Raw genomic sequence first — 25157 nt, 5'->3', positions numbered from 1 at the left:
TCTGGATTTTTGAACAATATGTTTTTAGTAAATCAAAATACACATCCAACTAGAGTTAGTTTTGTTTGTGGTATGTTAATATTTAATTAGTGACTGCACATGGTATCTGACCCTTATTATTGAAAAAGGTGTATCAATTGTACGCTAACTGAATATATAGAAATTATTCCATGAAAACACTTGTGTTAATAACCATTGTTTATGGTTAATTTCTTAAAATTGAATGAGTACAATAAACCAAATATATCATTAAGTTGGTTAATTGGTTTGATTGAATTAACCCATTGAAAGCTGAAATCGATGTTAAATAAAATTCATGATGGGAGTCAATATTTAATCACATCCTGTATTTATTTATATAATTTAAGTCCTAGTATATCCCTAAGGTATACTAGGTTATAGGAAGGATCCTATAACTTTTATATTTATACCAGGGTTAGCCGACAATACATATGCAAACTGCTATGATTGTATTGGACACACGCATAGATCCGTTGGGAGAGTAATTTTTGCTCTCTCGGTACAGATCGTATATGTTAAAGCATTGCAAAGCATACGACATGTTCGATGTCGAGAATAATGTTGAGTTCGAACACAGAACTGTGATTGTATTGGTACTCTCCCAAAGCGCCCACGGGCGCCTGTTTGGTGAACAGTAATTTATACCCTTCACCACACTGAGGTACAGGGTATTATGTCTTTGTGCATATGTTTGTAACAGGCAAAAATAATCGAGATAGACCCATGGTTCCTTTTGAGAATATGCATAGAGTCACTTTCTGAGTCGATTTATGCATTTCCGTCCGTCCGTCTGTCTATGTTAAATTGTAAACAAAGTACAGGTCGCATTTATGATCCAAATTTGATGGAATTTGGGACAGCTCATTTGTTTGGCCCAAGGAAGAACCCTATTGAAATTGGGAAAATTCGGTCCAGATTTAGATATAGCTCCCATATATATTTTCGTTCGATTTAAGGAAAATGGTGCATTAAAGTCCCTATATATCTTTCGATTTGCACGAAATTTGGTATAGCCTACTGAATTAGGTCTAGAATGATGTGTGCTAAGTTTCCTGAAAATCGGTTCAGATTTAGATATAGCTCCCATATATAGTTGCGCCCGATTTTAGGTAAATGATGCACCAAAGTCCCTGAAAATCATTTGATTTGCACGAATTTTAGTATAGCGTACTAAATTAAGTCTAGAATGATGTGTGCTAAGTTTCGTGAGAATCGGTTCAGATTTAGATATAGCTTCCATACATAGTTTCGGCCGATTTTAGGTAAATGATGCACCAAAGTCTCTGAAAATCATTCGATTTGCACGAATTTTGGCATAGCGTATTGAATTAAATCCGGAATGATGTGTACACCTCCTATATATATATTTTCATCCGATTTTAATTAAATTGTGCACTAAAGATCCATAGCTAGGCCGATTGACACAACGTATTGAAATTAACATAAATTAATCTCTGGCAAGTTTGTTTCAAATCGGTTCAGATATAGATATCTCGTAGCTTCCATATATAATTTCGACTTATTTATTGAGATTAAAATTTAAACAGTGCAGCATACCGAATAGCGTGTGTCAAGTTTGCTTTAAATCGATTTACACAAATCTGTCCCACTGTGCGCAAAGGACTCTAAACTTGCCCAAATGAAATGCAATTTCATGTCAAAATTCCTTCAAAAAGGCGACGTCTTTTCGGATAAATATGTACACAAAGTGGTGAAGGGTATCATATAGTCGGTCCAGTCCGACTTTACTACTTTCCTTACTGTTTTTATACCCTCCACCATAGTATGGAGGGTATATTAGTTTTGTTTTTCCGTTTGTAACGCATCGAAATACTCATTTCCGACCCTATAAAGTATATATATTCTTGATCAGCGTAAAATTCTAAGACGATTTATGCATGTCCGTCTGTCCGTCTGTCTGTTGTAATCACTCTAGCGTCTAAACGAGTTGAGATAGAGCGCCAAAATTTTGCATAGAGTCGTTTTTTGTCTGCAGGCAGGTCAAGTTCGAAGATGGGCTATATCGGTCCACGTTTAGGCATAGCTCCCATATAAGGATACCCCCCAATTTTCGGTATTTTGAGGTTCTTGAGCGTGTTTTTCAACCGAATTCGCTGAAATTTGGTACTTTGAGTTCTTATTGGGTAGCAAATATCCCCACTAAAAATTATAAATATAGGTCCATTTTTTCGGACAGCCCCCATGTAAGGGTAACCCCAAAATTTCGGTATTTTGAGGTTCTTGAGCGTGTTTTTCAACAGAATTCGCTGAAATTTGGTACTTTGAGTTCTTATTCGGTACCAAATAAACCTACTAAAAATTATAAATATAGGTCAATTTTTTCTGCTACCCCCCATATAACGGTACCCCTCAATTTTCGGTATTTTGGGGTTCTTGACCGCGTTTTTCAACGGAATTCGCTGAAATTTGCTATATTGGGTTCATATTGGGTAATAAATTTCTCCACAAAAAATTATGGATATAGGTCCACTTTTTCTGGTAGTCCCCATATAACGGTACCTCCTAATTTTCAGTATTTTGGGGGTTTTGGTCGTATTTTTCCACCGAATTAGCTGTAATTTAGTATTTTGAGTTCTTAATAGGTACCAAATCTCCCCACAAAAAATTATGAATATAGATCCATTTTTACGGATAGCCCCCATATAAGGATACCCCCAATTTTCGGTATTTTGGGGTTCTTGAACGCGTTTATCAACCGAATTTGCTGCAATTTGGTATTTTGTAGTCGTATATGGTAACAAATCTCCCTACCAAAAATTATTAATATCCGCCCCCCTTTTTGGGGTAGTCCCCATATAACCCCCTTTTTTATATTAAAATAGTTATCTGATTTGTTACGCGTTTTAATTTTGGTTCTAAGGCTCTGTTGTAATCATTTCACCTGCGGAGGATAGCGAGATAAACAATTAGAACGTAAGGTTCGATAATGAACTATAGCCGCATTTAGACCTAGCCCCTGTGTGGAGGTACCAGAAGAAGTGGACCGATATTCCCCATCTTCGAATTTGAACTAAGTTTGGAAGAAATAATAATATGTGCGAGGTTTGAATGAAAACCACCTTTACTGAAACGGATTTGGTCCAAAGAAACATGGGGTCTAGAACCAATATTTCGATGAGGCACATTTTCATTGTGTTAAAGTGTATACACCGTCATTAGCTGTAAGGCTGGAGGTATAATTATCTATTAAAATTTTCTGAAATTCGTATTGTTGTTTACATTATGGTTTACATAATCCGTTTTTAGAAATGTCGGTATAGGTCCACTTTTTGACATGTTCCCTATATTTTCATTTCTAGTACCTGCCCGTATATCTATGGTGGAGGGTATCCAAAGTTCGGCCCGGCCGAACTTAACGCTTTTTCACTTGTTTTTTTTACTTAAGAGGTTATAAACTTTTTTTAATTTATCTGCAAACTATTTGGTGATTAAAGGGTTAATTACATGGAAATCTCTGACATATAAAAACCCCGATGCAATAGAGTGCACTTTAGTAAATAGTCATATCTTTTCTACACATTAAACTAAAATACAAAATAATTTTGCATTGAAAATGAACAATCCAAAACTGTATCAAGAAACCAATGAGTTGCAACGTGAAAATGCCGCCACAATTGTTAGAGAATATTCTTCAAAATTCCATTGGCGTGCTGATGGTTTAGACACTATTATCGATGTGGGTTCAGCTATTGGTGATGTTTTTCTCGAAATGGTTTATCCAATATTTGGTCGAGATTTTCAGCGAGTTGTTTGCTCAGATTTAAATCCGAATTTATTGGAATACGGCCGCAAGCACTACGAAAATAAAGTGAAAAATTGTGAATTTCGTATTCTGAATATAGCCACGGAGGGCGAAGAATTACCCAATGATTTAAAGGGGCAATTTGATCATTTGCTGTCGTTCTTTTGTCTGCAATTGATACCAAATCAAAGGTAAGTAGAGAAGAGTGGTTTATTTAATTAAAAAAAAAAAAAAAATCTGTGGACTGGAAGACCAGAATGATATCGTACATAACTATGTTGTGAGGGTATTATAAAATCGTGTGACCCCAATAATTTATTGACTAGACTAGTCGAGTCGATTTAGACATGTGTGTCTAACCATAATAAATTGTAAACAAAATAAAAACCTTTAGTTATGGACCAAGTTTTATGAATTTTTGAATGTAAGCCCGGTCCTTTATAAAGAAAATCGATTAATTTTAAGATGATAGACCAAAAAGTTTATTATTGTTTGATATCCTGGTTGTTCGAGAGACCACTATTATGACTATTTTAATGGAAATCTGTCAATATTTATCATTATTTACGACAAAATTAGCGTATATTTACTCCTAGTCAATATTTAGTCCAGAATGACATAGTCGACAGATGTTGACAGGATATTCAAAAGGAGTGGTTGACCTATAAATTAATACCAATTGTACTGAAGTGAATGAGATCTAGTCAACGAATATGTATGGATCTTTTGGTGATGATCAGTCAATATTTTTGGTCTACATATTGGTATTGTGTCTTTGTGCATATGTTTGTAACAGGCAAAAGGAAACGAGATAGACACATGGTTCCTTTTGGGGATATGCATGGAAACACTTTCTAAGTCGATTTATGCATGTATGTATGTCCGAATTGGATGAAATTTGGCACAGCTCGTCTATTTGGCCCAAGGCCGAACCCTATTGAAATTGGGACAAATCTATTCAGATTTAGATATAGCTCCTATATATATATTTTCGCCCGATTTAATGTAAATAGTATACCAAAGACCACACATATCTTTATATTTCCACGAAATTTGGCATAGCGTACTGTGTTGAGTCTAGAATGATGTGTGTAAAATTTCTTTAAAATCTGTTCAGAATTAGATACAGATGTTCGACCGATTTAATGTAAATAGTGCACCAAAGTCCCTATAAATCTTTCGATATCAACAAACTTTGGCATAGCCTACTAAATTGAGTCTAGAATGATGTGTGTTAAGTTTCGTGAAAATCGGTTCAGATATAGATATAGCTTCCATATATATTTTCGTCCGATTTAAGGTAAATGGCGCACCAAAGTCGCTATATATCCTTCGATTTCAACGAAATTTGGCATACCATACTGAATTGAGTCTAAAATGAGGAGTTTACGTTTGGTGGCGTTGCATGAAATATTGCAGAGAGTATTACATTGAAACTTGTTGAAATCGGTTCAGGTTTATATATAGCTTCCATATATATTTCTGATTTTGTCTAAATTGTGTGCCAAAGAACTAAAGTTTTTTCTATTGCGACGAATTTCTGCACAACGTATAATTTTGGAGCTACAATAACGCGAATTGGAGTTTGTAAAATATTTTCATATGTATATATAACCCCTATATATTTTCGTCTGAGTTCATACAAGTTGTGCATCAAATAATAGATGTTTCTTCTACTGAGATGAAATTGTGTTTATTCACTTGTTGATCTTATTGTGAATAGGCAAGCGAATTAAAATTTTGTGTCTTGTTGTCGACAAATTTTAGGTCTAATAGCGCATTCGTATATTCATTCCGAAGCTACAGCTTTTCTGCAGTGGCCTTTCCATTTATGTTTCCTATGAGACTTTTGGATATCTGTTCGATAAGGTTATAATAAGGTTATAATTTTGCCTAGGAATATTTTTTCCTTGTACTATACTACTTCTGTCCTCTTCGTGAGAGGACATATTTCCCACCGATCTCAGTATGGGCCACAGATCCCATTTTTTTGGCCATAATTAGAACAGAGGGTTTATGATTTAAAATGCCATATATAAGGGTTTCGGGGACGTTGATTTCGATTCTACAAGAAAAAAGTATAAATTCAATAGGGTGGATCGATTTTGAAAATAAAATGAATTCAATATAGCGAATCAAACTATTTTGAACTTCAAATGAATTCAAAATGGCGGATCTAACATAAGAACATTTTGAATATATCATCTTTTAGCAGTATTTAATATCAAAATAGCATGAAATTGTTGGTGTATGTATTATAGGTATAAAACAATGCCATACCTTAATTAACTATGAAAAATAGCCGATTTGATTGACCATGCCGATCTATATTCCGAACCTGGGCAATATTTCGTGATATTTCCCCCGTCATTACAGGTGAAAGCACGTCTTTCTTACACTGACAATTTTTCCGAATATTGTTTTCTCGGGGTGAACATTTATACCATAACATTCAAAGAGAAAGATCTTGGCTGACTTGATCCGCCGAATAGTGACAGATCATTACAAAAGCCCTTCAGATTAGTTCATCAATTTCCTTTCCCAAAATTACTACATCACCAGCATTGTGTTTGAACATAACATGAACTTCTTGGAAAAATTCTCAGCGTTCAGCGCTATATTTCCTCTCTATAGTGTGGTATTGAGTTACTAAATAATATCCGAATACGTAGATAAATATCAGTAAATATTATGTATAAGTCCAACAGTAGATAGTTATCGGGTCTATGTCCTTCAGGAGAAAATATATACGCCATAAAATACAAATTTCGTAAATTTGCACACAAAAGTCTAGGTCCATTTGACCCGCTAAATATTGATCGACCATCATGAAATGTGTCATGCTTGGCCAGATTCTCGTGTAAAATTTCATGGTGTTTGGGCCATAATTGTAGCCTCTCATTCCCTAAATATTAACGGATTATTACAAAAAACAATAAGGGATTTCTTTGGTCAGAACCCGCCCTAAATATTAACGGATTATTACCAAAAACAATAAGGGATTTCTTTGGTCAGAATCCGCCCTACATGCAAAATTTCGTGACGATCGATCCATAATTGTGACCAGTGTTGTGTTTACACACATGTCTAGATCGACTCTAGACGAGATATGATGATCGGTATACTAAAAGGTGGGTCTAGGAACAATATTTCGCGGGTTTACTAACTCTTGGGGCCAGTGTTGCCAAAACTTTGTCATTAAAAAATGCTAGATTTTGTTTAGAAAAATGCTAGAAAATGCTAAAAATTTTTAAAAAGTGCCAAATAAAAGTGCTAAAAGGTTTAAAGAAGGAATTTCGCTTAAAGCTAATAATGAAATCTGTATTTCTTAAGATTTGCTTGCAAAACCTGGAAATATATAGCTCGCAATGTCCTTTTTGGGGTAGCCCCAACCGATTTAGCTATAATTTGATATTTTGAATTTTCATTGAAAACAAGTAAAAAAGTGTGGTTTGCGGAGGTCTTCGGAATTACACACAGACTTTATATAAGATATATAAGAAATATGTTTTTATCAGAGGTTTCGGATTTAATGTTGATAAAATTGTATAAACTACTTGGTCCATTGATATAGGGTTGGTATAGAGAATATACCAATGCAATAATATTGCATTTATAAATATTAAAAAATGTTGACCATCTTTGGAAATAATCTAAAATTCGTAAAAATAATGGTATGTGCAAAGTTTGGTTCATATATGACATTCCGATCGCCTGATATTGGATTTACAAATATTGAAAATTTTGACCATTTGTGGGGGAGGTACCAGAAGGAATGGACAAAGGGTCCCATATTCCTACTTGACCTAGGATAGATGAAGAGTTTGGTTCAAATCGGACATTCCATTACCCTGATATTGGATTTACTAACCGACCGATATTCACCATCTTCGAACTTAAATATGTTTGGAAGAAATATTAAATTCAAATTTTGGATGAAATCGATTACTCCCTTCGAGAGTTATAGTGCGCACCAGCCAGACAGATAGACAGACGGACGGACATGCGTAAATCGACTCCAAATTTTCTGAAACGGATTTGGTCCAAAGAAACATAGGGTCTAAAACCAATATTTCGATGAGGCATATTTTCACCGTATTAAAGTGTATATACCCTCATTAGCCATAAGGCTGAGGGTATAAAAAATCTGCCTACCAAACATTATCAATATGTGTCCACGTTTTGGTATAGAGCGGTAACTCCATTATTCGTTGGTTTGGTGACTTTAGGCACATTATTCAAACGAAGTGGTTTCAATTTGATATTTTGGATTCTCATTAAGCAGGAAATCTCCATACCAAGAATTATCAATATTGGGCCGTTTCGGGGTAGCCTCCAGAAAGCGGTCGGGGACGTTTTTTAATAGAATTGATTGTAATATCACATTGCGCGTAGGCTTCGAAGGCTGGCTTAAAGTACCGATCTGTTTTCGGTATTTTGAGGGATGTTGCCGTATTCTCTGGTTCTTGTTAGGGTAAAAAATATTTATACGGACAAATTCTATATTTGATCATATATTCCATATAAAATTTCCGTCCTATTCGCATAATTTTAAAGTTTTAAAAGCCACCGAAGTGGCTGTAATTTCAAATATATATTTGGCGAAAATGTTCGAATTATATCCATTTTTGACATAACTCCCATATAAAATGGGACGTGACCCATTTTTGGCTATAATTTGACATTTCAGAAAGTTTGGGTTCATGATTGTTTTTTTCATTTTCCCTAATAAACAACCTAATACCAGACCATGTCACAGTCACCATATGGGGTACTGAACCATGTTTTAAGAAAATTTTAATAAACACCACTGAACCACGTGGTGTTCAACATGTTCAACGGTGTTCAACGGCAATTTTTTTACTATAAAACCAAATAGACTGAAATTTTTGAAAATATCCAGAAAAAAATAAAAAATGCTAAAAAAGATGCTAGGTGCTAGACCAATTTTTTTGGTGCTAATCGAGTTTAAAAAGTGCTAAATCTAGCACTAAAAGTGCTAAATTGGCAACACTGCTTGGGGCTGACAACATAGTTGTGTAGGGTATAAACATTCATATACATTTTAGTAATTTCCCACCACCCAATTCTTGTTGCACCGTGTAATTTATGATTTTTATCTTTCAGGAAAGCCTTTCAAAATATATACTCCCTCCTCCGGCCGGAAGGTGGCAATTGTCTACTAACAGTATTCGCACGTTCTCCATACTATGATGCCTATCAGAAGCTGAGCAAAACAATTCAATGGTCTGCGTATATGACGGATGTTGAAAATTACACTTGTTCGTGGCATTATGCCTACGATCCCGTCGGTGAGGTTAATAAAATGTTAAACGATTGTGGTTTGCATGATATTGATGTCCAGTTGCGACCGACAATTTACACTTATGCCAGTATTGAGGATTTTAAAAGTAAGTAACAAGATATTTTAAAATTTTTTATATAAAAAATTATTTTTATTATGTCTATTTTATAGAAAATATGAAAGCAGTCTCACACTATACACATCGTATCCCTGTGGAAAGACAGGATGAATTTATGAATGATTTTGCCGAGGCCATGATGAAGGCTAAACCTAATTTTAAATATTTCAATGATTGCAATGGTGGATTTAATTTTCCCTTTGAACAGTTGATAATTTTTGCAAGGAAATAAGAAACATATATATATATATATATATATATTATTTTTTTAATTATTTAATAAATTAATAACAATTATTTTTATATCATAAAATAATGTCGTAAAACATTTAAGCGATTTGGCTTTATGTAAGCAAATCACTGATCTGATCATTCAGACAATTGAATTATTTTTGCAAAGACTATCAACGAAAGCTGCATATATAGGGGAGACTGGGGCACCTTCGGCATCGGGGCACCTTCGGCAATCGCGTTTTCGATATGAAGCTCTCACCGTACATCACTAGTTTCGATACATGGGTATCGAATATCGAAATAAATAACTGACACAAAGTTTGAAATTTCTAACTAATAAGCTTATTTAGATACATGGGTTTTTGTATTTTTATAGATGTTTCTGTAATATTTCAATTCCATTTCGTAAGTATTTCGTGTATAAAACTTTTAATTTTTTTAAGACAATATTATTAAAATGTGGTTAACTACGATGTGTATTATTATAGAAATATTTAAAAATATAATGTTTTTACAAAACTGATCGAAAACAATGAAAAAAAAACTATAAAAAGTACATTCGGGGCACATTCGGCATTTTAAAGTGGGACACATTCGGCCATTTACAGATTGTGCAATATTATTTCCTTAAAATGTTTTTGAGTTTGTCTTTAAAACTAATCCTTTAATATGGTTCGAAATTGCATATATAAGATCAAACGTGTTTGTATTGACGAAAATGCGATAGAAAAAACCTATTTCTGATAGTGTGTGCGACCTTTAGATTTCAACGTCCGTCGCTAGGAAATACAGCCCAGAAATTCAAACATGTTGTCGTGTATTAAACCCAATAGAGCCTTTAGAGTATCTGAATTTCAACCAGACTGATAGCGATGATAATTACCCGGCTATGACTATGGTGCCGAATGTGCCCCATAAAATGCCGAAGCTACCCCGGGTTGGGGCACATTCGGCGAATTTGACTTTTTGTACAAAACTGTAAAATTTTTTAACTAATACTATTTTTTATATCTTTTTGGTACTATTTTTTATAATTAAATGTCCGAGGACAATAATCAGCCATAAAGTTGTTATATATGTTGAATAAGTACTGAGATATAGAGCTCTAAAAAAAAGTGCCGAAGGTGCCCCAGTCTCCCCTACTTAGTTATATATATATATATATAAATATATATATATATATATACTAGCATATGCCCGCTACGTTGTTAGCGGATCTTTCTATAATTAAAATATATAAACATTAATTTAGCTACGCAATACACTTTCGGATTAAGTCTAAATTTGAAACATTTCGAATAATGATAGGTCCTATATCTTAATTTTTTATAAACTTGTATTTATATATCCTGAAAGTGTACTATTTTCTCGACCCTCCCGATGGACCAATGCAAATAGTATCATAATACGTTTTTAAACTTATTTGTTCCTTACGGTAATTTAATACTAACGAATTTTCACCCACAATTTAAATTGTACCAAATTTAGTACACAGTAGTACGAAATTATAAAACCTCCTTCTTACCACAAACCTGCACCCCCATAGTGATTCTAAATCCAAGTTTCAGGATTCCAACTATATCGTTTCATTCACAATTAAAATTGTACCAAATTTAGTACACAGTAGTACGAATTTCCAAAACTTCCTACATACCCCAATTCTACACTTCCACAGTGATCCTAAATCAAAATTTGAGGATCCAACTCTATCGGTTTACCCACAATTTAAATTGTACCAAATTTAGTACACAGTAGTACCAATTTCCAAATCGTCCAACATACCCCAATCCTACACCTCCACAGTGTTCATAAATCAAAAGTTCAAGTAGTAGTACCAATTTCCAAATTCTCCTACATACCCCAATCCTACACCTTCACAGTGATCCTAAATCAAAATTTCAGGATTCCAACTCTATCGCTTCACCCACAATTTAAATTGTACCAAATTTAGTACACTTAGTACAAATTTCTAAAACTTCCTACATACCCCAACCCTACACCCCCACAGTGATCCCAAATCCAAGTTTCAGGATTCAAACTATATAGATTCAATCACTATTCAAATTGTACAAAATTTAGTACACATTAGTACAAATTTCTAAAACTTCTCACATATCTCAATCTTACACCTTAACAGTGATCCTGGCTCCAAATTTCATGATTCTAGCTCTATTCGTTCATCTAACATTCAAATTTTACCAAATTTAGTACCCATAAGTATTATTTTCGCAAACTGAATCCTGACCCCAATCCCACACCCCTACAGTGATCCTGACTCCAAATTTCATTGTTCCCGCTCTATAGGATCACCTAAATCCAAACTGTACCGATTATAGTACGATTTAGTACTTTTCGTACACATAAGTAACAAATTTTCAAAACTACGTTCATATCCCAATCCTACACTCCGACGGTAATTTTAATTTGAAATTCCAGGATTCCAGTTCGATTTGTACCTCCAAATCAAATTTGTACCAAATAGAGTAACATATATTACTTTTCGTACACATGAGTACACGCTTTCCAAACTCTCTTCATATCGACCCTAATTCTCAACCTTAATTTGGATTCCAAATTTCAAGTTTTTAGCTCAATCCATTCATATGCTACGAAATTGTACCAAATTTAGTACATTTCAGTACTTTTCCGATACTTATTGTTGGAATTTCCAAAAAGTCCTTTTCTACATCTATTCTACACTCCATCAGTGACCCTTAATCCAAATTTCAGATTTCTAGCTCTACCGGTTCGCCAAATACAAATGATACCATATTTAGTACTTTTTAGTACCTTTCGTACAGTTCTAGTACGAATTTCCAAAAACCCAGCCTGCCACCTTTGGACCAAGAGTCACACTCACCCAAAATGTCAAGATTCTAGCTCCAGCCGTTTCGTCTGGGCGTTGATGAATAGTTAAATCAGTCAGTCGGTCAATCACTTTACTCTTTTATTAGTATAGATTAAATTTGTACCAAATATAGTACCATATAGTACTTTTCGTACACATGAGTAAGCGCATTCAAAACCATCTCCGTAAATGGATCCTACATCTCAACCATAATTCACACTCCAAATTTAAAGTTTTTAACGCTATCCGTTCACATGCTACAGAATTGTACCAAATTTAGTACATTATCGTATTTTTCGGATAGTTGTAGTTCGATTTTCCAAAAACCCTTTGGTATATCTATCCTACACTCCATCAGTGACCCTCAATCCAAATTTCAGATTTCTAGCTCTACTGGTTCGCCAAATATAAATGATACCGTATTTAGTACATTTCGTACAGTTCTAGTACGAATTTCCAAATCTTCCTACATATCCCAATCCTACACCTCCACAGTGTTCATAAATCAAAAGTTCAAGATTCCAACCTAAATTTAGTACATAGTAGTACAAATTTCCAAATCCTCCTACACACCCCAATCCTACACCTCCACAGTGATCCTAAATCAAAATTTCAGGATTCCAACTATATCGCTTCACCCACAATTTAAATTGTACCAAATTTAGTACACTTAGTACAAATTTCTAAAACTTCCTACATACCCCAACCCTACACCCCCACAGTGATCCCAAATCCAAGTTTCAGGATTCAAACTATATCGGTTCACTCATAATTCGAATTGTACCAAATTTAGTACACATTAGTACAAACTTCTAAAACTTCTCACATATCTCAATCTGACACCTCAACAGTGATGCTGGCTCCAAATTTCATGATTCTAGCTCCACTAGTTCACCTAAAATTCAAATTGAACCAAATTTAGTACCATTTAGTACCCATATGTATTATTTTCGTAAACTGAATCTTGACCCCAATCCCACACCCATACAGTGATCCTGATTCCAAATTTTATTGTTCCCGCTCTATAGGATCACCCAAATCCAAACTGTACCGATTATAGTACGATTTAGTACTTTTCGTACACATAAGTAACAAATTTTCAAAACTATCCCAATCCTACACTCCGACGGTAATTTTAATTTGAAATTCCAGGATTCCAGTTCGATTTGTACCTCCAAATCAAATTTGTACCAAATATAGTACCATATTGTACTTTTCGTACACATGAGTACACGCTTTCCAAACTCTCTTCATATCGACCCTAATTCTCAACCTTAATTTGGATTCCAAATTTCAAGTTTTTAGCTCAATCCATTCATATGCTACGAAATTGTACCAAATTTAGTACATTTCAGTACTTTTCCGATACTTATTGTTGGAATTTCCAAAAAGTCCTTTTCTACATCTATTCTACACTCCATCAGTGACCCTTAATCCAAATTTCAGATTTCTAGCTCTACCGGTTCGCCAAATACAAATGATACCATATTTAGTACTTTTTAGTACCTTTCGTACAGTTCTAGTACGAATTTCCAAAAACCCAGCCTGCCACCTTTGGACCAAGAGTCACACTCACCCAAAATGTCAAGATTCTAGCTCCAGCCGTTTCGTCTGGGCGTTGATGAATAGTTAAATCAGTCAGTCGGTCAATCACTTTACTCTTTTATTAGTATAGATTAAATTTGTACCAAATATAGTACCATATAGTACTTTTCGTACACATGAGTAAGCGCATTCAAAACCATCTCCGTAAATGGATCCTACATCTCAACCATAATTCACACTCCAAATTTAAAGTTTTTAACGCTATCCGTTCACATGCTACAGAATTGTACCAAATTTAGTACATTATCGTATTTTTCGGATAGTTGTAGTTCGATTTTCCAAAAACCCTTTGGTATATCTATCCTACACTCCATCAGTGACCCTCAATCCAAATTTCAGATTTCTAGCTCTACTGGTTCGCCAAATATAAATGATACCGTATTTAGTACATTTCGTACAGTTCTAGTACGAATTTCCAAATCTTCCTACATATCCCAATCCTACACCTCCACAGTGTTCATAAATCAAAAGTTCAAGATTCCAACCTAAATTTAGTACATAGTAGTACAAATTTCCAAATCCTCCTACACACCCCAATCCTACACCTCCACAGTGATCCTAAATCAAAATTTCAGGATTCCAACTATATCGCTTCACCCACAATTTAAATTGTACCAAATTTAGTACACTTAGTACAAATTTCTAAAACTTCCTACATACCCCAACCCTACACCCCCACAGTGATCCCAAATCCAAGTTTCAGGATTCAAACTATATCGGTTCACTCATAATTCGAATTGTACCAAATTTAGTACACATTAGTACAAACTTCTAAAACTTCTCACATATCTCAATCTGACACCTCAACAGTGATGCTGGCTCCAAATTTCATGATTCTAGCTCCACTAGTTCACCTAAAATTCAAATTGAACCAAATTTAGTACCATTTAGTACCCATATGTATTATTTTCGTAAACTGAATCTTGACCCCAATCCCACACCCATACAGTGATCCTGATTCCAAATTTTATTGTTCCCGCTCTATAGGATCACCCAAATCCAAACTGTACCGATTATAGTACGATTTAGTACTTTTCGTACACATAAGTAACAAATTTTCAAAACTATCCCAATCCTACACTCCGACGGTAATTTTAATTCGAAATTCCAGGATTCCAGTTCGATTTGAAGCTCCAAATCAAATTTGTACCAAATATAGTACCATATAGTATTTTTCGTACACATGAGTACACGCTTTCCAAACTCTCTTCATATCGACCCTAATTCTCATTCTTAATTTGCATTCCAAATTTCAAGTTTTTAGCTCAATCCATTCACATGCTACGAAATTGTACCAGATTTAGTACATTTCAGTACTTTTCCGATACTTATAGTTCGAATTTCCAAAAAATCCTTTGCTACATCTAGTCTACACTCCATCAGTGACCCTCAATCCAAATTTCAGATTTCTAGCCCTACTGGTTCGCCAAATACAAACGATACCATATTTAGTACTTTTTGTACCGTTATAGTACGAATTTCCAAAAATCCAGCCTTATCTGTCACCTTTGGACCAAGAGTGACACTCACCCAAAATGTCAAGATTCTAGCTTCAGCCGTTTCGTCTGGGCGTTGATGAATCGTTAAATCAGTCAGTCAATCACTTTACTCTTTTATTAGTATAGATTAAATTTGTACCAAATATAGTACCATATAGTACTTTTCGTACACATGAGTAAGCGCATTCAAAACCATCTCCTTAAATGGATCCTACATCTCAACCATAATTCACAATTCAAATTTAAAGTTTTTAACGCTATCAGTTCACATGCTACAGAATTGTACCAAATTTAGTACATTATCGTACTTTTCAGATAGTTATAGTTCGAATTTCCAAAAAACCTTTAGTACATCTATCCTACACTCCATCAACGACCACCAAACGAAATTTCAGAGTTCTAGCTCCACCGGTTCGCCAAATACAAATGGTATCACATTTAGTACTTTTCGTACCGTTCTAGTACGAATTTCCAAAAACCCAGCCTTATCTGTCCCATTTGGACCAAGAGTGACCCTCACCCAAAATTTCAAGATTCTAGCTTCAGCCGTTTAGTCTGGGCGTTGATGAATCGTTAAATCAGCCAGTCAATCAGTCAATAACTTTACTCTTTTATTAGTATATATATATATATATATATATCTAATTGGATATCTAATTGGACTCAAAGAGAATATTAAAATGCTACTCAAATGTATCCAAGGGAAAAATAAAATTTCTCAGTTTTCCAGGTGTTAAACTATAGGTATTCAAATAATTACAATTTGTAATTGAATAATTAAAATTTTTTTACAACAACAAATGCTATGAATTTTATTGTTTTGTGATGATACACGTGCTCGCAATAGTTATTAGACAGCAGCACTAAGAAAGATGTTAGTGGACCACGTCAGTGATGGGTGGATATCCGACCATCCATTGTTTTAAGTGTTGCGCGTGGAATACGATGAATGGATGTAATGAAGGAGCATCGTACACAGTATCTCAAAACCAATGTCAAGTTCAAGACTGTTTTGCATAGATAGATAGCGGAATATTTACTCGCATACATTGTTATATAAATTCAGTTCAATGTACCCCAACGTTTTATGTAAAAGTGTGGATAAGAACAGTGAGAGGCTGTAAAGATGACTGTTGTATTTATGAATGAAATATTATCACACATAATAATGACACATAAAATTATGTCTGAGAATATTAAGGTTTGGAAATTACCGATTTATTTTCAGTCCGAGGAACTTGGGAATTTTCATTCCTGGGATCCCTGGAATTATTACAAACGGAATATATTTATAATGGTTTATTCATCTATCAAATACTAAGAAGAATTGTGGTTATATGTCATTGTACAATAAAACGGCATATACATTAGAACTTTTTACCGGGTTAACCTACTTTATGAGGATTTGTTTGACATATCGACGCTTCCGAATTTAACGATTCATCAACGTCCAGACGAAACGGCTGAAGCTAGAATCTTGAAATTTTGGGTGAGGGTCACTCTTGGTTCAAATGTGACAGATAAGGCTGGGTTTTTGGAAATTCGAACTAGAACGGTACGAAAAGTACTAAAACGTACTAAATGTGATGCCATTTGTATTTGGCGAACCGGTGGAGCTAGAACTCTAAAATTTGGTTTGGTGGCCGATGATGGAATGTAGGACAGATGTACCAAAGGGTTTTTGGAAATTCGAACTATAACTATCCGAAAAGTACGTAAATGTACTAAATTTGGTACAATTCTGTATCATGTGAACGGATAGAGCTAAAAACTTGGAATTTGAAATTGGATTTGGGTGAACCGATAGAGCGGGAACAATAAAATTTGGAGTCAGGATCACTGTAGGGGTGTAGGATTGGGGTCAGGACTCAGTTTAAGACATTATTACCTATGGGAACTAAATGGTACTAAATTTGGTACAATTTGAATTTTAGGGGAACCAATTGATCTAGAATTATGAAATTTGGAGTCAGGATCATTGTTGAGGTGTAAGATTGAGATATGTAGGGAGTTTTAAAAATGTGTACTAATGTGTACTAAATTTGGTACAATTTAAATTGTGGGTGAACCGATAGAGTTGGAATCCTGAAACTTGGATTTAGGATCACTGTGGGGGTGTTGGTTTGAGTTAAGTAGGAAGTTTTGGAAATTCGTACTAAATGGTACTAAATTTGGTAAAATTCGAATTTTAGGTGAACCAATTGAGCTAGAATTATGAAATTTGGAGTCAGGATCATTGTTGAGGTGTAAGATTGAGATATGTAGGGAGTTTTAAAAATGTGTACTAATATGTACTAAATTTGGTACAATTTAAATTGTGGGTGAACCGATAGAGTTGGAATCCTTAAACTTGGATTTAAGATCAGTGTGGGGGGGTAGGATTGGGGTATGCAAGAATTTTGGGAATTAGTACCACTGTGTACTAATTTTAGTACAATTTGAATTGTGAGTGAACTGATAGAGTTTGAATCCTAAAACATGAATTTAGCATCACTGTGGGGGTGTAGGATCGGGGTATTTAGAAGTGTTGAAATGTTGTACTACTGTGTACTAAATATTGTACAGTTTGAAATGTGGGCGAACCGATAGAATTGGTATCTTGAAACTTGGATTTAGGATCATTGTGGGGGTGTAGGATTGGGGTATGTAGGAAGTTATAAAAAATCGTACAAATGTGTATTAAATTTTGTACAATTTAAATTTCTGGTGAACCAATACAGCTGGAATCCTGAAATTTGGAGTGAGGGTTACAGTTTCAAAATAGTGCCAAATGTGGATTTGAGTAAACCGATAGAGCTAGAATCTTGAAATTTGAAGTTAGGATCACTGTCGGGGTGTAGGATTGAGCTATGTAGAAAGTTTTGGACATTCGTAATTATGTTTACTAAATGGTACCAAATGGTGGTTAGGATCACTGTTGGGGGGTTCGAATGGGGTATGTAGGAAGTTTTGGAAATGTCTACTAATGTGTACTAAATGGCACTAGATTTGGCACAGTTTGAATTAAAAGCTAACCGATAGAGCTGAAATCTTGAAATTGAGTAATAAGATCTTCATTAGATTGCATGATGTAGGTAGTAATGGAAATTTGTACATATGTGTATTAAATGGCACTAAATTTGAAACAGATTGGATTTAAGTGAACCAATAGAATCCTGAAATTTGAAATTAAGATTGGGGTATGTGGGAAGTGTTGGAAATTCGCATGTTAATGTAGGGAGTTATGGCAATCTATATATTTATGTTTACTAACTGGTACTTAATTTGGATTTGGGTGAAGCTATATTTGAAATTTGGAAATTTAAAAGAGTACAAAGGGTAAAAAATGACACCAAATTGTGTATAGAGCTTGATTTCTTTGCGGTTCTAAATGTGTTAATATTGGTTGGTATTGGGTTTTAAATACTTCCCACATTCGCTGACGAAGTAGCGGGTATATGCTAGTAACATAATATAAAACTAAATATAAGTTACTATTATCTTTTGACATATTTTGTGCCAATTTCAGCTTTTTCCGCGCAATCGAACTCATAGCATTTGTAGACATGTGAAAATTTTTGTTCTTTATCAGTCGACTATTTTTTCCAAACTATAGTATGCTATGTTTACTTACACACAAACTACATTTTGAAGTTCGGGGAAAATCATGCTAAGTGAACCTAGAAACACTAAAAACAAAATATCGGCAATGCCAAGTATACATAGCGAACTCGTCATAAAGAAAAGTCCGTGCTGTAATATGCTAAGTCTACTTAGCATTCGAAATAATTCAAAAAGTTCCAAGTCGAAATATGCTAAGTGTACTTACCACATTATGGTATGGAAGTTTCTTAAATCATACGTGCCATGCTAAGTACATTTTTGCTTATAACTTTGGTTTGGATTGGCCGATGATTACCAAAATTTCAGTGTATTTAAATTAAGGACCGTAGTATCTAAAAACGAAAAGAACTTTAAAACATGCTAAGTCGTCTTAGCATACTATGGTTCGGAGGCGTCGATATATGCAATGGCATTTACGGTAAAATGTAAACGTACAATAACATTGAACACTTAAATAATTATTTAAATAATTAATAAATAATTATATCATTATTATTTAGTAACCCATTACCACGAAAATATAGCGTTGATCGCTTTGAAAATTTCCATGAGGATCTAGGTATGGTCAAGGACAACGCCTATAATTTTCGGTAATGATCAGATAATACTATTGGGGTGAAGTGGACCGAAAACTTAATTTTTTTGTGTTTTTTTTTCGAGTCGATCTATAGGGCACAATTGAAAGCCGAACATCACAACGGTGAAGGGAATCTGGACAAGTAATTACAGCTGCGGTCAAAATAATAACTGTGTAATGTATTGACATATTCTTACTGAAGCAAACCATCTTCTTTTTTATTTGAAATCGCCATTGTTTAATACATATCCATATTGTTGTCCTGAAATTTTTTGCTAATCGACTGGATTGTTTTGGATCATTGTCCTATTGAAATTTCTGCATATTGAGCTGCATAAATTGCATTTTGAATCCAATATCTTGGTGCAAATCCGCAGTACGAGAGAAACATTCAAAGCTTCGAATGTTATAGAGATCTTAAATTTTGTTTTGTGGACGTCTCACAAACTGTGAGGATCCAGTATCACTATATAACACTATTTTGGAATCGTCCGATCACAGTGCGTTTCTTCGGTTTCCAACAATTGATTTTGAATTGATTTTGACCGCAACTGTAGAAGGGCTGTACCGAATATTAGTAATATTTGTTGACCTCTAGTCGGTCAGGAAGGTGTAAATATATTGCCACGCTTCGTTTAAGACCCTAAAAAATATTTTTTGAAAACCCACGCTTTGTTTGGAAAAATAATCTTTAAAATCCACGCCTTGTTTTAGTCTGTTTGGAAAAATACTCTTTAAAAAATCCACGACTTGTTTGAGTCCCTTGAAAAATATTCTTTAAAAAACCCACGCCTATTGTAGCCCCTGAAAAAATGTACCTTAAAAAATCCACGCCTATTGTACCCCTGAAAAAAATATACCTTTAAAAAATCCACGCCTATTGTAGGCCCTGAAAAAATATTTTTTTAAAAAATCCACGCCTATTGTAGCCCCTGAAAAAAATATTTTTTTAAAAAATCCACGCCTGTTGTAGCCCATATAATATTAATATTTATAACTTTTTAAATGTCATTTTGTTTAAAATGACAAATTTGAAATATGATCCGCATATTTTTCACAATATGTCAAAATTGATCCCTATGAAAAATGTGATCATCTGTCAATCTGCGATGCCATAGGCGTAGTACTTTGTGGGAGATAAAAATTATTGTACACACACCCCTAAAAATTAGATTGCTCCAAATGCCTTAAACAGGCACGCATACACAAGCCCCCAACTAAGTTCCCAATGATCTTGACAATGAATTTGAAAATTGTCACCTATTGACACTCTCTATTGTACGCCACATTCATTTCTCAGATTTGAATACGAATAGAAGATGATTGAGATTTCATTAATGTGGACACTCAGTCTGGCTGGCTGGTATGGAATACTAAATGTCGCCAGTGAGAGTCATATAAAAGAAAGTATCGGGTATTGGATGCCATTTAATATTCTACGGAACGGCAAAGTGCTAACACATTGGCTGACGGACGGACTGACTGGCTAGCTGGAATCCCTCCCCCACAGGCACAGACATACGAAGCGACAAGATAATTATCGTGAAGACATGAATCAGGCCTCCCTGTATCACCGAGCTAATGAGGTGCAACGTCACGATGCCGAACAAATTATCCAAGAATATGTCGATAAATTTGAGTGGCGCCATGACGGTATGGATTGTCTGTTGGATGTGGGTACAGGTTCGGGTGATGTCCTCATGGATTTCGTCTATCCAATAATGCCGAAAAAATTCGATCGCATTGTGGGTTCGGATATTTCACGAAAAATGATCGAATTTGCCCGGAAGTGTTATCGTGATGTGAAGCAATGTGAATTCAAGGTTTTGGATATTGGAACAGAGGAGCAGCTACCCAAAGATATGAAGGGGGCATTTGATCATGTGACCTCGTTCTACTGTCTCCATTGGATACAAAATCAAAGGTGGGATACATACACACGAAGCTACAAATTTTCTAAAATAATTATTTACTTCCGAATTCTAGACAAGCTTTACAAAATATCTATGATCTACTGCGTACTGAGGGTGGTGACTGTCTGCTGGTATTTTTGGCCTCCAATGCCGTTTATGATGTTTGCAAGTTACTAAGTAAATCCACCAATTGGTCACCCTATATGCAGGATGTAAATCGTTTCATCTCTCCACTACACCATTCGAATGATGCGAAGTGGGAATTTACACAAATGCTGAAGGAGACGGGCTTCACTCAGCTTCATGTGGAGATGAGGGATAAGGTTTACATCTATCAGAATGAAGAGATATTAAAAGGTAAAATAAACAATTTTTAAAATTTCCAAATGATTTAGTATTTCCAAATAATTTTCCAGATAACTTTAAAGCCATTTGCCCCTTCCTGGAGCGCATACCCTTATCGCAGCACAATGACTTCTTGGATGATTTTGTAGATACTGTTACGAGTCTGGATTTAAGACGCTGCGATCCTAATGGCAAAACCCACAAATTCCTATCACCCTATAAACTAATTGTGGCCTATGCCAAGAAACCGGCATTAGTGGAAAATCTTCTCAGCGAATTTATTATATCCGCCGAAGATCAGGAGAAGAAGCAAGAGAATGGCGTAGAAAAGAAAAATATAAAATAGTTTGTTAATTTCGAAAAGAAGATCACTTTATGCTTGAAATTTTATTTGTTATAATTTGAGAGGTGGCTGAGGAATTTGAAAATTACTTCTTAGGAGAAAAAAACCTGTAAGTATAATATGGGGCCAAAAGTCTCAGTGGATTTTATAAAAATAATATTTTATGGGTTATAATTGTCACGGATTTCTTCAATTACATCTTTTTGAGGACCTAGCCAGCCGTATATTTGTAAAAAAATATTCTTCGGGGATTACTACAGGCTTGGATTTGCATACCTACACAACTATATCCTACCACCTATTAGTATACTGATCGTCATATCTCGACTAGCTGAGTCGATTTGTGTCCATCCGTCTGTCCATTATATTTTGTATACGCGCAAAATTTTTCTTGTAGGCTTGATTTGGGCCAAAGAAGACCCATATCCGTTAATTTTGCTGATCAAATGGACAAAAAACTTTATTATTGTCTGTTTTTTGGTCCTTCTATAGGTCACAACTATGACCCGAACATCACGAAATTTTACAGGGGAGAAAGAATCTCATCAAGGAACAAGCTTGGCTCTTTACGTGGTAATCGGTCAATATCTAGAGGGTACAATTGTCCATGACTTTTGTGTTACCAAATTTGCTTTCTATGGCGTATATGTTTACCCCAGAAGGACATAGATCGGATAAGTTCCAAAATGAGTGGTTGGCCTTTAAATTGATATCAATTACATTGTTGAAGGACTCGGATGTGGGAGTTATACGTACATATTTACAAGGGTCTACGTATTCCAATATAACTATTGCCAAACTAGAGGGTGGAAATGATGATGGCATGGAAATGATGCCCATAATATCCGGTAATGATCACATTAATTTCAGGATATGAAATGGACTGAAAACTGGAGACCACTATTATAATCCGAAAATAACAAATTTTATACGGAGATGGAAATTTGGCCAACTAATTATAGTTGGGTAGTCCCGTTCAACTCGTTCATTGGAACTATTCCGATTAAGGAACGATTAGAACTAGGCCCAGTTCTTTAGTTCCTATATTTGCTTTTTCGGATCTCGTTATTTTTTGTGATCCCGTTACTTCCACTCATCTCATTCCTTTATCCCCATATACTTCATTCGTTCTCTTTCATTTTTCTGAGTCTAGCTTTTGATTCGGAACTAGATGGAGCAAAGGAACTATATGAAGAAACTAGTTCCTTTTCAAAAAAGGATCAAGAATGATCGATCAGCTCCGTAAACTAGATGTCCAAACTCTACAACTAAAGAGACTGACTGTTTTCATTACAAATAATGAACCAGAACTTTTGTGTGTAAAATAACAAAATGAGTTAGACATACGTCGTAAAAATTCCGAACATATTTTGAGTTTCTGAAACAGGCTTCCTTAAATCACCTGATGCCTGCCATCTCGCAGCCGAGCTTATTCTATTGCTTAAAATTTATTAAGAATTAAGGGCCCATTTTTAAAGCGATATTTTTGACTCACATTAGGTATCTTCCTGACAAAAATTATAATTATTGGTCCCCTTTTTTCGGGTAGCCTTTTTGGCATATTTGGGGATTTTGTGCACGGACCTATTAGCCTATTTGGTTGTAATTTGACATTATCAATATTCGAATCCTCTTGGAGGTAGCTCCCCATATTATGTTACGTTTATGTTTAACAATTTAACCATGAGCAATGGAAAATCAGAAGACGACATGTATTCTCACAGGACATAGCAGCCTGCAGTCCCACCTACACCTAGGGGAGCAACTGGTGTGGAGAAGACAGTCAAACGTTAGAACTTTTTCTGTGCCACTGCCCACCCTTTTCAAGTTTCCGGATATGATAACATTCGTGAAATAACAGATCTAAGAGCGTGTGAATGGAAAAAACTGAAGGACTTCAAACAAAATAGAATTCCTAGAAATTTAGGAAAACCAAATCTAATGATAACTTCGTCTAACATTCTTCCTTCTATAGATCACACAACAAGCCACTAAAAGGCTTAAGTGTATGTACTAATATTTAATATGTGGAGGTGTATACCACTCCTCCCCAGATAACGTACTCTCCAATTTTAGGTATTTATTACGGGTTGCAAAATTATCTTGGAAAACAATGCGGAAAGTAGGTATTTCCCGTCTATTCTTTATTACTTCGGAAGTGGCGGTAGTACTTATATATAAGTTCCTAGTGGGGTTGGAAAATGAATTGTAAATAATATTTCTTAGGAAATTCGCCGTCAATACCAGCAGAATTTTGGTATTTCTGAGTTACATTCATTGCTGTACTTATTGATATATTCCCTAAAAATCGATCCACGTTTTTGTATAGGCCCCTATTTGTATACCCTCCACCATAGTATGGAGGGTATATTATTTTTGTCATTCCGTTTGTAACACATCGAAATATTCATTTCCGACCCTATAAAGTATATATATTCTTGATCAGGGTAAAATTCTAAGACGATCTAGCCATGTCCATTTGTCCGTCTGTTGTAATCACGCTATCTTCTGAAGGAATTCGGATAGGGTGCTGAAATTTTGCATAACTCCCATATAAGGGTACCACCCAATTTTCGGTATTTCAACCGAATTCGCTGAAATTTGCTACAGTGGGTTCTTATTGGGTTCCAAATTTCTCCCCAAAAAAATATAAATATTGGTCCACTTTTTCTGGTAGCCCCCATGGGGAGTTTTGATCATATTTTCCCACCGAATTGCCTGTAATTTAGTATTTTGAGTTCTTAATAGGTACCAAAACTCTCCACCAAAAATTATGGATATAGGTCTGTATTTTGGGGTTCTCGAGCGCGTTTTTTCAACCGAATTCGCTGTAATATGAAATTTTGATGTCGTATATGGTAACAAATCTCTCTAGCAAAACTTATTAATATTCGCCCCCTTTTTGGGGTAGTCAACATATAACCCCCATTTTATACCCTCCACCATAGTATGGAGGGTATATTAGTTTTGTTTTTCCGTTTTT

General features: G+C 35.0%; 2 protein-coding genes across 2 annotated transcripts; both read left to right on the top strand.

The window, feature by feature from the left end:
- The first annotated feature begins 3595 nt into the window (after window positions 1–3595).
- LOC133333015 (juvenile hormone acid O-methyltransferase-like) lies at window positions 3596–9439 on the top strand. The gene is made up of 3 exons (XM_061541349.1): window positions 3596–3975; window positions 8912–9195; window positions 9255–9439. Exons 1-3 carry the CDS (start codon window positions 3596–3598, stop codon window positions 9437–9439), a joined length of 849 nt encoding a protein of 282 aa, XP_061397333.1.
- An 11684-nt stretch (window positions 9440–21123) lies between these two features.
- LOC133333013 (juvenile hormone acid O-methyltransferase-like) lies at window positions 21124–22177 on the top strand. The gene is made up of 3 exons (XM_061541348.1): window positions 21124–21497; window positions 21560–21843; window positions 21903–22177. Exons 1-3 carry the CDS (start codon window positions 21124–21126, stop codon window positions 22175–22177), a joined length of 933 nt encoding a protein of 310 aa, XP_061397332.1.
- Window positions 22178–25157: the final 2980 nt, after the last annotated feature.

This window comes from Musca vetustissima, unplaced genomic scaffold, assembly GCF_032173495.1.
Source record: "Musca vetustissima isolate MV318-11 ecotype Yass unplaced genomic scaffold, APGP_CSIRO_Mvet_v1 utg159555, whole genome shotgun sequence".
Lineage (NCBI taxonomy): Eukaryota > Metazoa > Arthropoda > Insecta > Diptera > Muscidae > Musca > Musca vetustissima.
This window is presented reverse-complemented; position numbering and strand designations above follow the sequence as displayed.